The sequence below is a fragment of the Ceratina calcarata genome, unplaced genomic scaffold (assembly GCF_001652005.2).
Source record: "Ceratina calcarata isolate Rehan_Ccalc_2016 unplaced genomic scaffold, ASM165200v1 scaffold551.2, whole genome shotgun sequence".
Classification (NCBI taxonomy): domain Eukaryota; kingdom Metazoa; phylum Arthropoda; class Insecta; order Hymenoptera; family Apidae; genus Ceratina; species Ceratina calcarata.
The window spans coordinates 1282183-1298287 of NW_017176693.1; the positions used below are offsets into that span (position 1 = coordinate 1282183).

Genomic DNA, 16105 nt, shown 5'->3' on the forward strand with positions numbered 1-16105 from the left:
CAGGCTCTGGGTTATCCGGGTGCTTTTGGCTCTCCCGACAATATGAGCCATTCATCCCAATCAGCACATCCTCATTGCACTCGCGCATGATTCTCATTACTCGGTCCAATTGTTTCGGGAATTCAAACTTGTACGATGGTCGACGGTTTTCCCGTTACGATCCGTCGCCTCCGTCTGCTTATTCGCTCGTGAAAATATTCATTTTCACGTGGCAAATTAAAAAATTCGAGGAGAACGAAGCAGAGATCCAGGCCTGGTAGAACTTAACCCCTTAAAATAGTAATATATTTTTCATTTCGACAATCGTTGTCAGAGAAAATATCGTGAAAGTTAAAAGTGTGTACGAAGGGTAGGAAAAAGATTACATTTCGAAGAGCCTATTCAGGTTTAGGAGGCAGGATGCGGCTGTTTCGTGTCTCGTGTATGTACATGTACTCGTTTATTCGACGCGACGCATAATGTGCACGGCGTAAGGATACACATGCAATTCGGGCGTCGTCTGCTGGCACTACTTTTAGTTGAGCAGGAGGAGGAGGACCGGGAGGACCTCCGACGAGATAAACATTTTCCCAATGCTTTTCCTGGTACGTACTTACCACCTCCTGTTCCTCGTTAGATCATTTCCGACTCTCATTAGTTACCGATCTTCTGTGTATCGAGCCTCGAGAAGATTTCGGAATTCTTCATATTCTCCCACTCTGAAAACAATGAAGAACCCGCGACGTGGTTTAAACGCGATCGATAATTCGCGAATACATTTCGAAGCTTGTTTTCAAATGTATCGCGAATACGCGGTTCGCGTTTATCGGATCATTCCCCATTGTTCTTCGACGGCGCAGTTAGCTACCGATGCGAAAGGAACCGAGTTTTTCTCGGACGCGTCCGAGTCGGTGATTCACGCCACAAAGGCGTATCCTTCAGACTCCGGTGCCCCTCTGTCGCGTCTCTGGTTCATTTACATTCTCGGACGCTTTGATTATTATAATTTTTACTCGAGAAGTGTTTCATCACAGATGAAAATTAATTATATCAGTATCGGAATCGGCTTGATTCGTATAAGTTTTATTTGCGAACGACAAACTCCGTCCGGCCATGTAATTTGCGCACATACCGCGTTCGACCATATCGATTTCAGCCATTTTCACGCTACGGGGATACCTGTTCCTGTGCGTACACGACGAGTTTATTGATCATAATCGTCGATCTCGCGTCGAGTGTACACACGTGTAAAATGTTATTAAAAACATGCCCTATCACTCGGGAAAAATGATAACGGTCGCTGACTGGACATTCCGGCAATGAGACAACGGTACGGCTATATTTTTTACCAACGTCCTTGATGACATTGCTCGTCGAGGTAGGGCATGTTCATTTGCTTTTCCCTCTGCATATTCGTAATTATTGTAGTACAATGCCACGATTCTGGAACGTATGCATTTAAAATTGATTCTAGGAAGTCGGACGACCCATCGTTCACTTTCTATGGGGTCGTCGCTTCGCGTCAGAAGACGATCGTCAAAAACAGGGAAAAATACTTTTTTCCACGAGAGAGGGGGACTAGTTTTTAATCGCGAACAGTATATATATATATATATACATAATGTTCTACGACTCGCGGCACCTGTCGTACTATGCGCGACGCAGCTTAACGTCGCGACCGGCGACCGGCGAACGACGTCGGCGAAGGAGGCGAAGGAGTAGGCTGCGAATAATGTGATTGGTCGATTAGAAGGGGCGCGCGGTTGCTAAGCAACGGCAACACCGCGCGCGTCACCGGCCGGTGTACCCGGCACTGAGCGAGCGAGCGAGCGTTCCTACCACTGTGTGCCGTGCCAGAAAATTACGCGGAACAGAACGACGTTGGCTCTCGTCGGGTGCAAACGTGCTTAAGGTTTTCGATACGCGATCCGAGTAACTCGTCGAAGCTCTGCGAGTACACACACACACACATATATATATATATATACATAATGTTCTACGACTCGCGGCACCTGTCGTACTATGCGCGACGCAGCTTAACGTCGCGACCGGCGACCGGCGAACGACGTCGGCGAAGGAGGCGAAGGAGTAGGCTGCGAATAATGTGATTGGTCGATTAGAAGGGGCGCGCGGTTGCTAAGCAACGGCAACACCGCGCGCGTCACCGGCCGGTGTACCCGGCACTGAGCGAGCGAGCGAGCGAGCGTTCCTACCACTGTGTGCCGTGCCAGAAAATTACGCGGAACAGAACGACGTTGGCTCTCGTCGGGTGCAAACGTGCTTAAGGTTTTCGATACGCGATCCGAGTAACTCGTCGAAGCTCTGCGAGTACACACACACACACGTATTCTCGAAGAAAAAGAGACTTTCGTCGGTGTTCGCGCGCTTTTTACCGAGAGAATCGTTTCGAGAAAAATGGCAGAGGACAAGAACGAGACAAGCCCGAGCGCCGAGGGTGAAAAACCACCGCAGGAAGCGGCGCCGTCGAAGCCCGAGAACGAGGAGCAAAGAGAAAATAAAGAAGAGGAGAAGAAAGTCGAGGAGAACGGCGATGGTGATAGTAAACCGAAGGAGAACGGCGAGGAGAAACCGACGCCGGAGCCGAAGGACATGCGGGCCATAGTACTGAACGGTTTCGGAGGTCTAAAGAGTGTCAAGGCGCTGAGGAAGCCGGAGCCCGGCCTCGCCGAAGGAGAGGTCCTTATCCGAGTCAAAGCATGGTGAGTTTGTTTGCCAATTTTTTTGTATCCTGCCTGGTAGAATGGACGTGCGAACGTGAGAACGGAGACGATTGACAAATTGTATTATCGATCGCGTCGTCGTTATCGGTTCGGCTTACGTGCCTGCGTGCCTCGCGTTTCACTGGCGAAATCCGAGCGAACCGGACGAAAGGGAGAGGAAGTTAATTAAGAGCGACGTTAACGGAATCGGGCGACATTTTGATAACGTCTCTTATCCCGTTTGAATATAAAGCAGTCGGAGCTCGTTGAATATGGTCGCTTTTTTAAATGGATGAGCAGTTCCACGATAAGCTTGTCGTTCGTCCGCCATCGATTCGATTTTCGAACGTACCGATGATCCGTTATTCGTTCGAACCGTGAATTCACGGACAACGAAACAATAAATACAGATAGTGTATCATCGGTTATCGCATCTTTGAAATTCAAAGTGTGCTGTTTATTCCTGAGACTTGGATAATTAACGTTTCATTGCCACGCAGCAAACGGACAAAATCTCCTGCGGGATTTTCAATGAAAACTTGTAAAATTAAACGTGTCCATAGACGCGTTTTTCAGTTTTGTTGATTTCCCGAAGTTCTCTCTGTTCGCCGAACCGCCGATGATACGTCGCGTTTGCTGCGAGAGATCAGTCGGCGGTGTCGCCGGAACGAAAAAGTGTCTATCCGGTATTTCCAAGGACGCACGGCCTGCGTGTTAAATAGGCGACTACATTTATGGAATACTTATCCGTGCGTTTAATGTCTTGGCGTGCATTCGTAGATACGCGAAACAGAGTTTGATAAGCCATAGTCGACTCCGTCTGCGTTTTACTGCGACGCGTTCCGCCGTACATTTTTCTGTCTCTCGTCTATGTTTTCGAAGAGCAAATACAACGTCGCTCCAAGTGATCAACAGAGATTACCAATAATTATCCGTTTTAACCGAGAACGTCGTAAAGAGTCCAGAATTAGCATGTCGGAAATTGCTTGGTTTCGGCAAACCGCGTCTGATAGCCCGCTAGAGCGATCCATTAATTCAGACGTGGGAAAAAGGATTATTAGCCAGACCCGGGTGGCCGTTAATGCACGTGCATGCCTGAAATGATATTATGGAACGCTTTATTTCGTCCATTAAGCGCTGTGAACATAATGCAGGTAGCTCCGAATTGAGATTCTAATGGGTCTCGACGTCGAGCAATGAGTATGCGTCGCTTTCCTTTTCGACTTTTTACGATACTGTACTTTGACGTAACGTCAGGTTAATTTGCAAATGATAAACCGTGACTATCCGTGCCCGTGTCGCACCGTTGCAAACAGCGAATGGGTATATATATGTCTTAGTCCCGCGACGGTTCGAGTTCTGTTCATTTTAATCGCGTTCATCGCGTTCATCGCGTTCGAGGGAGTTTGATTTTAGAAAGTACGCTCGCGATATCCATATGCTGCTAACATATTTTACGATTTTCTCCACCGGACAGAAAACTTACTGTTACACGGTCAGAAATCGTCATCGCCTCATGAAAGGAAAAGGTCTGTACGAGCATTCGTTTCTCCTCCCCACAGTTTTAGAAAGAAACAACGTTTCCTTTTCGATGTTCGCGATAAGCGTTGTTCAATGTTTACGTGGAGGTAGACGATTGTACGTATGTAGAACGGTAGTTTGAAAACAGTTTCGAGCTAGGAAACTGGTGTTGCCTATACATAGACCGTCGATCGTGAATTATAAGAAAAAGAGACGCATCTCGCATCGACCATTCTCGATTTTTGTTCTTTCTGAAAAAGAATGACCGTATATGGGTGTAGTAGGTACATTGTGGATTTGAAGAGAGAAGAGGTCGGGGTAGACGCGTGAGGGAGAGTCGGGCTCGCCTCGCGGCGTGCGGACCTTTTCACGCGTGAGTCACGTTTCATAAAAGCAATTGGGATTGATGAGAAAATAGCCCCCATAGAAAGATATCACGCTGCCAATGCTGCTGGCTCGAATGAATTTGTCTGCTGCACGACTACAGACGTTCGTTACACACGTTCGATGCCGGCTGTGGCACCCTCGGCGTGTAGTGGACACACGTATTCACGTATGTCACAGTGTACACGGCCGACGCCGAGAGGAGAGTCTCGTTCGAATTCGCTGAGAGAGAGAGAGAGAGAGAGAGAGATCCGGACCGCTCCGGATAATTCGATTGTCCTTACCAAAGTGTTTGTCGATAAACGCGTTCCGACTCTTTCGATCGCAGAGAACAAACTCTTATCAGCGGGTGAACACGTCCGACCCGTCCGTCTTAATATATCTCTGTTCACTTTCTCGTGTAGCCAAACCGTTGTTGTATGGATTTTTAAAACAGACCATTCATCGGATTGACGCGTTACCTCCGGGCTATTCAGGTTTCATTTGAAAATTTCCTATCTCCTGCATTGATCGTCGACCGGCAGTAGACCGACCAATCGGTAGAATCGTTTTGACGCGATAGCTGTTCATTACGTAGAGACTCGGATGACGAACACTGTATGCGTACGCGCATCTTTCGAACGTGTTTCACTGTTTTACATTTCTCTTCGATTCTACGTGCACTTGGAGGGCACAACTTTTTTTTTTCCTCGTTCGGAGTGTTTCTACGTGCTCTCGAAGAGCTTCGGCGGAGGCCGGAAGTACGCCTGGTTCATAAGTGGTTCATCGGACGCGGGAAGAGTAAAAACTAGACAGGGTACCCTTCTCGAGAGAAACATGAACATTTTCCCCCGTCGCTCTTTTTCTTTCCCGCTCTCTTTCGGTTTCTCCTTTTCCTTCGACTCACAAAAGATTGCCGAAGGGTGTGGCTTGGCTAATTGAAAGATACGTCTGTGAAAGTGTTCGACGGACGGATCTGCTCGGAGGGGAGGTCTCGAACGTTAAACTCGAATAAGTTTCACGAGGTTCCTTTCGTGCACGCTTAAAAGTGTACGCGAGATCGTCGACAGATAGAAGAACTAAAGGGCAATAAAACATGAGAAATTATGGTATGTGTATCGTTTACGGACTGACTATGAGTCATCGCCATAAAGTCGACGAATGATAATGACCGATCGGTTTATCAGATTCAGACGCTTTTCCCCTTTTACCGTAGAGAGCTTTGTTTTTCCACAGATTATCTGCCTCGTTCTCCGCATTCCTCAAATTTCTCTCGCCGACAAAGTCGACCCGGGGGAGAGAGAGAAAGAGGTATACTCGGAAGCTACGTTTCAACGCTTTCGATCTTCTTTTCGTAGGATCGTGATAAAAATTCGAGCGCGACCAACAGGAACAGCAGGTGTACGCGTGAAACGTTGTACGATGTATTTTGCATTATGTGCGCAGCGGCGTATGGCAAACGGTGCCATAAATTTCGTTAGCGCGCGCGCTAGGAATACGAAACACTCGTCGAGCGTTCATCACGTCTGTACCGGTGCATAAACGCGCGCGCGGTAGCTCCTCGTGCACGCGCGGCCAGTGAATTAGTATAACACGATAATTCATCCGCGTGCTTTTCTAAGATACAATTTTCCGCGCCGTGACCGCGGCCGTTCGCCGTTCGCCAGGGAGCAGCTCTCGCGCGCCGCCCGTATGATTCATAGAACGATTCTTGATCGCCACGCGTGAACGCTTATTAGACACTTGGGAACGTCGAACGACGCGTTTGATCGATGCAGATCGTCGAGTCGTCTCATTGTTTGTTGTAACAGATTTCATCGTAATATCGTACGAGCATTTCATACTTGGTATACTCGTCTTTTAATCGATCAGAGTGCTATTTTTTTTTTTAATGGATCCGAGAGGAATGGAATGTAAAAACCGATTCGGATGCATCGATCTCGGGAGCGTGGCCATCGGCTTTAAATGATAGATTTATATACGAGGAAAGTACACGGTCTGATCCTCTTATTGTAATCCGGTCGTGGGAGCTGGCGAGCGCGATTTCAAACTGATTTACCGTGTGCGCGCCGGTCTCCGATCGATTTCGACGGTTCGTCGAGGGCCCGGCGCGAATGTTAATTAGCCGGTGGAACCATCGGGTAATCAGTTGCCCAGCGTTTCAAGTGATTTCCGATGAGACGACGCGGTCGCCCGGGAATAAATATGGAGGTGTAGAAAAATATTGCGTTCCATTCGACCGTCATGGAATTCAAATTTATGTGCGCCGCCGCCGCCGCCGCCGTCGCCGGGGTGGGGAGGAAACGTATGCGCCACGATAAACTTACAATGACCTGGAATTATCAGGCAGTGTACACTTTTGCGCGAATAAACAGCTGCACGTCCAATATTTGCCAATCTAATATTTGAGTAGCAGTCGTGTAAACCGTTCGACGTCTTCCCATTGCTCTCTCCAACGCGTCACGCTCAATTTCCTCTGTAACGACTACCGTTCGAGAGTCTCTCTACCTTCGAATTGTTCTGTCGGTTCTCGCACGGGCGCTCGACGATCCGATCGACGACGAGGAGAGCAATTCGAGGTGTCGTATCGTGTCTCGTCGGTGAAACCGATTATCAACCGAGATGAAAGAGTATATAATGCGCGATTCCGTTAAGTTAAAAGGGAGCGTTGCGAACGAATCACTACTCGCATAACTGGACTCGGAATGCGCGAAACAAAACTGGATTTACAGGATAATAGATCGTCCGGATGGCGGCGGTCCGGGGGTACACGTGGTTGTGCAGTAAGTTGGACACGCAACCTTCCGGCGTGCCTAATGAAAGGCACCATTATTTCTGACTAGCCCGGTTTATCGCGTTAACGAGGTCTTAATATCCCGGCTATGGGAAACTGAACGGACGCCATTCAATGGCCCCCGATATACCGTGATATCTGCTGAAGCCTCGTTTCCAGTCGATTTCACTGGTAAATTTCCTCCGTGCTACGGGTGCCTACGTAAAAATATCCGATAAAAATATCGACCCTTCCCTACTTACTGTTCCTTGCCATTGAATCGCTCGGTATTCTCGGGATCCACGGGATAACGCATTTCAACAATTTTTTCTTGTAGGCGGATTTATGCACGACTGGATTTGTGACATCGATCAAAACCGAACGCGAAACAGTTGGTTGCTGATCGTTCTAGCAACTCTGCAACGAGTCTCGATTTTCGTCGAGTAAATTTCTTTGAAAGACGAGTGACTCGGTTAATGGAAAGTCAGACGATCGTCGGGGTGAGTCACCTTGACAAGGATTATACCTGTGCGCGGTGTACGCACCGATAGATCCATGGGACGTCCGTATTGATCGAACCACACCCGTATTTTCAGCACCCCTCCCAGCACGCGTAGCAGCCAGCCGCTCCGCCGATATAAGTTATATGCATGCGCACGAAATTCATGGTAGACGATGAAACCTCCGAGACCGCATCGCAAGTCGAAACCCGCCCCGTTCAAGGTTCCGATTGAAAAATCGGTGAGAACAGCGTCGAAAGTGATTAAGAATTTCCGATTGAAACTGATCTGTTCGCGTCGCTTCGTTGCACAAGTTTTTCGAGTCTGCTGCCAATAGCGACGGCCGTCAGAGAGTGATGTATGTACATACTTAATACGTATGTACGTACGTAGAATGTGAAATGGATTGTAGTCCGTTCGCCGGACAGGAACGACACTTCTGTTGACATTCCACTATTACCAGTCGTGAGCCGTGAGTCAGAAAAACAATAACAGCACGCATTTGGACCCGCAGCTGTTCTTACCGTTCGAATTCTTCGTACGATACATCTGCTCGTTCGTATACCGGGTGTTTCAATAGATTACGCCTAATCAAAAGATGTTTACAGCTGGATAATAGCTGTGCAGTAACGACCGTTTTGTCCTCTGCGTTTTCACGCTTGACTCTCACTGATCGATCTTTGACTCATCTTTCGCCACGGAGGAGTAAACGTCCCGTATAATTTGAGGCAACGTACGCGGACGACGTATGTCGCCACGTAATTTCTAATTGTCAATATCCGCTACCGATCGATGCCAGCAATTATAATACGTATTTCCATATGGATGTTGGTTGTAACGCGATACGCCGATACGCTGGAATTAAAACGGCTGCGGCGGCGGCGGCAATGACGGCAGCGCATCTGTTCATAATTAGGCTTCGCATTCTTTGTTTCGTTCGTTTCATCTTCGAGTGAAATCTATTTCACGAATACCGGACACTGTGAATTGCGCTCGTTGAACAGAGAGGGAAAGGACATTGACCGAACCCCAGATCTTTCGTTTTCCGGCGGGCTCGCTTTAATCAATTGGCCTATTCAGGTCGTCGACGAATTCTTTCTGGCTGGCCCTAATATTCGAAAATGGCAATAGACCCGATTACACAAGATCGTCGGTCGAGAATTGATCGCCAGCCCCGAGGGGTAGAACGAACGACGCGCGAACAGCGTGACGCGGTAGAAAGAAACGGTTCGCCTAATTACCAGGTTCGAATTCTTTCGTACGACCAACCGAGTAAATGTTCACCATGGAACGCTGGTTCGGGCGATGATCGCGAGATCGAAAGGAAGCACTCGTCGTCGGCAGCTGCAGGGAGCCACGGAAATGGTGGAAATAGAAGAGACAACACGCTGAGGGGGAGCGAATCCTGGCTACTTCCTGCGCGTTAACTGCCCCGCGTCCTTTCGAATCGGGGACGCGCGCGCGCGCTCCATGCTAGAACGAAGGATCTATTTCGGTCGAGAGCGCTGCTCCTGGGAGCGAATTGATTTCCCTCCGGTTTGGCTAACTCCGATACGTACCACGTATCCGGCAGCCAGCTGGAAACCGTTGTTCGAAGGAATCGTCGATGTCGACGATTACACGAGAGCTCGTACGAGCAGAAATCGGCGAAGGGACGGTTGGTCACGATATCGTGGAGCATCTGATGAGCTAGGATCGAACGCGACTGACAAGATTGGATTCTCTCTCCCGTCAGTCCCGTCCCGTCGGCGGCGGCGACGGTTCGATCGATCTCCTACTAGCGGGACGTCACGAGTTCAGCGTTCGTCGAGGTCGATGCCTGAACGAACGGAAAAAAGGGAAACCGTTACCCAGAAGGGATTTCCAGCGTGGTCGAAAGTTACGCACGGTTCTCATTGGAGTAGCCCCGATAAAAAGTAACAAAGAGCCCCTGTATCGACCGGTTTCAAAACAATTGATAACTTCTCGATGACGGCGAGGTCATCTATCATCGTGCTAAATAATTATTGGCCGCCGCGTGTGTTTACTCGCCTTCTGCGTCGTGTTTTTCCATTCTTGCCACGTAAAACGTGGCTAAACCCTCGCGAACCGTACGTCTCATCGACGAACAACCAAATTGAACGAAAAACCATATTGAAATGATATCTCGTGTCATCCCTCGACTTCCGATTCGTCTTCTACGCCGGCCGCGTCCAACAACCAACCAAGAGTCGTCCGATCAAATTCACGTTGCAGCTCACTCAGTCTCACGTAGCTACGGGCATCGACGTACTTCTGACCCTTTGCTAATAATAATTAACGGTCGATCGTTTGTGCGACTCGTGTGCGAGCCTAGAGCCACGCCAGCGGCCAATATCTCGCTCCGGATCAAATGGCATGTCGTTAGGAATTACGTACAATTCCGCAGTCGCAATTACATATAATGCCGCATAAGCGCAGTCAAGTTAAATTTACCGCTGCGGTTTTTCTTCATAAAATCGATAGGAACAATATCTCGCGAGGGCTACTCGGCAAGACCGCAACGCTGAGATCGACCGCTTCTACGGAAGTGGAAGGGAACGATAATTGGCGGTAACGCGTTTCTGCTCAGAAGCCTATTAATTGTCGCGAGTGAACGTCGTCCCTCGGGTCCCACGGTCATGACTCGAGAATCGTCACGGTCAATTCTAATTGAACCAGAAGCATCGAGGAATTTCTTGCATTCCGTTCTCTCAACCTTCCCCCAAAGAGACGATCGAAGGAAACGATCGCGCAAGTGGAGGTCGCCGATAGCGGCGCAGGGTCATCGAGAACGTAGCGGGCAGTCGACTCGCTCGCCGCGTTAAGTAGGCGCGTGGAAAATAAAATTGGAAAGGTAACGTTTTCGTTTCGTGCCGATCGACGGCCGGTCATCGTTCCAGCTGCTCCCCGGCTACCGTAAGAAACGCGGACGTACGACCGGATTTATTTATAGCGGGTGCGCGGAGACACGTGACGAGATCGGCGTTGCACGTCTCTCCGCTGGGAAAGACGAACGGGGGAACATGGTTTCGAATAGTTTCGATTCCCATCGGACGTCGGTCGCCCCGTGAAAATCGATGCGCGCACATCAGCTTTTTCAGCCTCACCCGAGCCCCCACGGGTACTCGCAATTAGGGCGTCGCGTCGCCAGACGATCGGGCCACGGCTCTCGCCACGGACTCGATCGACGCCGACCCGATCGATACGCGCGCGTAGGTCGTTAGAGTCGCACGGCGAGTCACGCGAGATTCGTGCATGCGATTTCGTCGGGAGGGTACGATTTCGCAGGCGCCCCGACGTCTTCCCCCGTCGATCGATCGGATCGCCACGCAGCAGGTATACGCACGCCTATCCGGCTGGCATCTATCGCGCGGCGACGCGACGTCCAATGGCAATTGCATTTGAAATCGACCGATACGCGTTCAGTGGTTCAGTCCCCGTCTTTTGGTCCCTTCGGTTCTTACCGCGCGATGCGCGTTCATCGAACTCGTTCATCTCGTTCCGACCGGTGGCCAGGGTCTCTCTCCTTTACCGTTTTTAATCAGAAAGGTGTCGCGTCCGTGTCCGTGGAGATGGACAGAGAGAAGCGAAATTGCGGAACGCCGAGCTCGTAGAAAACGTGACGTGCTCAACGTAAGAAACATTTTAATATCGAGTGCCGAAAGAGGTTCTTCCCTCGACTTTCACTTTGCCCCCTCGCTCGACTTCTTTGTTTCATCCTTTTACTTCCTTTTGCTTCTTCCCCTTTCGCCTGTCCTCCTCGCTCGCCGGATCGCTTTCGCTTTCGCTTTCTCTCGCCCGTTCTCCCTCTCCTCGGTTGTCTTCGTTTTATCCGCGCACATGGTGTGCGTGACCCTGGGGTGCGTCGTTGCATGTCGTCGTCCACGATGCTCGTCGTTCCTCCTCCCGTGCAACGACTGCCGGCCGGTGCCAAGAACCGAGAAAATTATTCCCCTCGATTCCATGCAATTTAAACGAATTAAGCGATCGCGAACCGAGGCTCGCGTACCAGTCCCACAGCTCCTGGCTTCGGGAGCCTTCCTTCTTTTCGCCCTGCCCTCCGATCGCGACTTCGTCTGCCACATTTTCCCGTTCGAGAAAGAAAAAAACAGAAGGAACAACGAACGGTCGGGGACAGGTCTCGGCTTCAAGACTCGAGTTTCAACTTCTTACCATCTGTTTAGTTAACGCGTGAGCTCACTCTACTTATACTAGAATTTGTTCGGTCAGAGAGCGCACGCTACCATTCTCGTTTCGATCGTTTCTCTTCTCGATTTGCGTCCCGATCGACACCGTCGGATCCTTCCCGGTTTTTGTGTACGAGAACGTACGATAAGAATTTACGAAGAGAAATAGTCGTGGAACGCGTTACGCTTCGCGGGGCCGTTAGGCAACGGGAACAGAGGAGAACCGTTCGTTCTAGATGTTTCATAACTTTCGCGAAATCGTGCCGCCGTCGTGCTGCACCCTGTGGCTGTACGACAGGAAGATGGGAACAAGGGTAAACACCGAATCGAGCCCGTGTCATTTGTTTTCGATCGCGGGAATGTCGTTTTCACGCCGATAGATCCGCGGCGTTGCTCGGCGGATCGGGAACCGTGTCGTTCCGTTGACACAGTTCCCGCGTGTGTAACACGTACGACGTCTCCTTCGCGAAAATCGAACGTAAATACTTAGGAGACGAAACGACGAGACACTGGTCGTGTTGAATGCACGTCCAACTACGAACGTTGCACCCGGTCGTTGTCGGGCGGTCGGGCCAGCCTGTCGATAAATCCTGCTATTATTGCGTTTCACCGTCGGATTCCGTCGCGTTCAATCCGCTTTTCATCGAGAACTCCTCGTTCATCGAGGCTTCTGCTAAATGACAACGGGGATAATGTCCATTGCCAGAATGAACTTTTGATTATCGACTAAACCCCTCCCGCGGAGGGTTCGATACAACTAATGCAAGTGTCTCGAGTCTAATTAAATTTCACTCTCTAGATCTCTGAACGTTTAAAGGTGATCATTATCGTTTTACGCGTCCTTCGTACGAGTTTTATATTCGATGGAACGCTGTTATCAAACAGATGAACGAATACTCGTTAGATTCGCCATTACGACCAACTACGACCCATTACTAATCGCAGAACCGTATTAATTATTCATCGACGCATTTACGAGTTTTCTCTATCTGGGAAGAGCGATACTCTTTCTGCGCGCGTACCGCAATGATTCACCGTACTAATTATTCCCAGGAAATCGCGTGACTCGCGCGAGTCATTGATAACAATTTTCTGATTCGACGTCTTTCCACGATGATGATACTGTCCGCGGTTTCTTTCTCTTCGTCGTTTCATCGTTTCATCGTTTCATCGTTTCATCGTTTCATCGTTCCGGGAATAATCGTGTGAGGAAAAATAAGGGGAGGGGAGAGTAATCCGCGGGGAGGTTCCCTGCTCGACGCTGTTTCATATCATCATCACGTCTCTCGTGACGAATCGTAGCGAGCGATGAGAAGACCTGAACGTACACGTGTTCCTACCGAAAAATCCCCTTTCGTTCTGTTGTTTATTTGTAGCGAACCGAGTAATCCCCCGCTGATAGGGAGCGACGATCGCATTATGCGTTCCACTTCCGTTCGGGACGATACACGTATCAGGCCTGCTTCCTCTCTGTCCCTCTTCTCTCGTCCGATTGCCCGTTTCTAATGTTGGCTTTTTCCGAGGCCAAGGGCAGCTGCGCGTTCCTCTCGGGTCGGCCTACCTGCAGGAGCGTGGCACCCGCGCGTCGCAACCTGAACAGAAGCGATCACTTTCTTTATATGTATTTCGCTACTTTAGTAAGTACTACTTAGATCGTCCAAGATCGAGGTACGATTTCTCCGTGACGAGAACGAACCTGTTGGTTCACGTTCACGTTCAGAGGAGATCGCAGGGATCGTTTCGGCCGTGGTCCACGCGAACCGAGAACCAACCTACACGCGTATAAATACACGCGTTTATCTAAGTACGTTCCTTGGAGTTTGACCCTCCACCGACGGAGAATGAAAGAGGGTAAAGGCGCCAGGACGCCTAGACCGACGCCTGGCGTCGCACGCAACGCTCTCTCTCGCGTTGGGGACCGTGGAACGTCGACGTGCGCTTTTATCAGAACCGCCACCGGTCTCCGGCTTCCTGGAAAACCGGCGCCAATGCTATACCCACACGAATATTTTATCTCTATCGATCGTCGCCGCCACCGCCTCGCTCGTTACTCACCTGAGAAACCGACGGTCCGTGGTTCAATGCTACCTGCAATTACGTTGCACGACGATCGGCATACTCCTCCGCGGGGGTCGAGTTTCAAACGTTTGTCCAGCGTCCGATTCGAAAACTGCCGGTTACCACAGAACGAGCAAAGATCGTGTGTGCCCTTTGTATATACGTTGAAATTTAATTGTCACGTTTGTTTGCCGCTTGATGAGCAAGACTTTTCACACGAACCGTGTTCGTCTCTTTTCAGCGGACTCAACTTCCAAGATCTGATGGCCAGGCAGGGCGCTATCGATTCCCCACCGAAAACCCCTTTTATCATGGGATCCGAGTGCGCAGGAGACATCGAGCAAGTCGGCGAGGGCGTGGAGAACTTTAAAGTGAGCCGACCTGTCGCGCGTCCATCATTTTTGTCCATTGTCGTCCCCGGCCGAGATCTCGGGTCGCTTCGTTCGATCGTTCATCTTCCTCGCGGAGTTCCGTACGGAACTCGTACAATGATCGGTACCGGAACTGCTGTGAGAGCCACCCTGTGCTACGATTTACCGTCGAAACATCTGTGAAACGTCTACGGGAGGGTCGCTCTCGATATGTTAATAAATGGAAATTACGCAGAGCCAAGGGGGCGGGGGCTTCCTTTTTCTGCGTAGAACGTATTATCTCGAAGCCCCGCTAGCTCTGTATCCATTTCCACGCGATTCCCTTCTCGCTCGTAAAATACATTCTTTTTTCACAGTCGCAATCAGTTTTGCTCTTGTCGAATTTCAAAAGATCCGTGGCACCCGCGCGGACTCTGTCAGTGTCGAGTCTGAGCCAAGTCAGACGCACGGTCGTTTACACGTGTCGAGCATCTGACCCTGAGCCTCCCTCCGTGACCTCGCTAGTCGCGAAAATAGACCACCCTGCCACTGGGAAGGGTGAGAGTCGGTTTCCTCGGGCGTGTACTGAGACGCGGATTCGGAAAAGTACCGTGGTGGGACTCCACCCTTGCGGAAAGATTACTGGGTGAAAAATTCAAGGCCGACGGGTGAACGCGGAACGACTATTTCGAGACGAGTTTCCTTCGGGCTACGGCGGAGTGTCGCGCCGCGGGATACTCTCTTTTTTTTCGGGGACCAACCGCGACCGTTTACCGTTTGACGGCGGGGGTGCTTCAGAGATCTTTTCCTTCCAAGGTTTTTACCGTCTGTTCTCTGCCAAAGGTCTCTGCCTCTCAGGTTCATTGAAATTCAAGAGCAAAACTGTCTACTGTGTGAGACGAAAGTTCTTAGAAAAATCTGCGAAGCATCGTGGAAACAGCAGTTTCGTTCCTCGCGCGCCGTTACCCGAGCAATCGGCCCACATTGTTTAAGCAGCAATTTTGCAATGGCTGCGCTTCGCTCTGCGACTGTGCTAAGTTAAGGATGTATTGGCTATACAGTCAATCCCGAAAGTTTATGTATCTTAGAAAAACGCATTTCCTATAATTAAAAAGAAATCAGACGTCGGAAGAATAATGCTAATAATAAATAGCTACGGGTTAAACAGTATAGAAGGAAATGTCCAATTAAGTATTGACGCTGACGACAAATTTTTTTTTTCAAAATTGCGAAAAATGCTTCAAATAAAAGTTGTTTTCCTTCCAACGTCGATATTTAATGAGTTACATATGATTATATGGCATTTTATTGATGTTGACAAAATCCGACCATCCCAGCGTCGAAACGGCGGACTTTTGGAAAATTTTTTCGTTTTTCCTCAATAACTCCGAAACCCTTGGAGATACGGAAAAATTGCATAGGACCTTTCTTGTAGAGGACGACGAGATCTACAATTTCTGTATAAAAATTTTTCGCTAGCCTCAATATTTAACGAGTTATTGATGAAAAACGAAAAAACAGTTTTTTGCAAATTACTCGTTAACTATTGTCGCTAGCGAAAAATTTTTACATGGAAATTGTAGATCTCGTCGTCCTCTATAAGAAAGGTCTAATGCAATTTTTCCGTATGTCCAACGGTTTGGGAGTTATTGAC

General features: G+C 49.4%; 1 protein-coding gene across 3 annotated transcripts in view; it reads left to right on the forward strand.

Moving 5' to 3' along the window:
* The first annotated feature begins 1807 nt into the window (after nt 1–1807).
* The window catches only part of LOC108628995 (synaptic vesicle membrane protein VAT-1 homolog-like), a 22385-nt gene continuing 8087 nt past the window's right edge, over nt 1808–16105 (forward strand). The window contains exons 1-3 of one of the 3 annotated variants that reach the window (XM_026816914.1): nt 1808–1949; nt 2320–2699; nt 14343–14472. In XM_026816914.1, coding sequence (XP_026672715.1) covers nt 2395–2699; nt 14343–14472 — 435 coding nt within the window. In that variant the 5' untranslated portion in view covers nt 1808–1949; nt 2320–2394. Of the gene's footprint in view, nt 1950–1970; nt 2700–14109; nt 14244–14342; nt 14473–16105 lie in introns of those variants that run through there. The other 2 variants (XM_018031291.2, XM_026816913.1) reach the window with 2 other exon arrangements.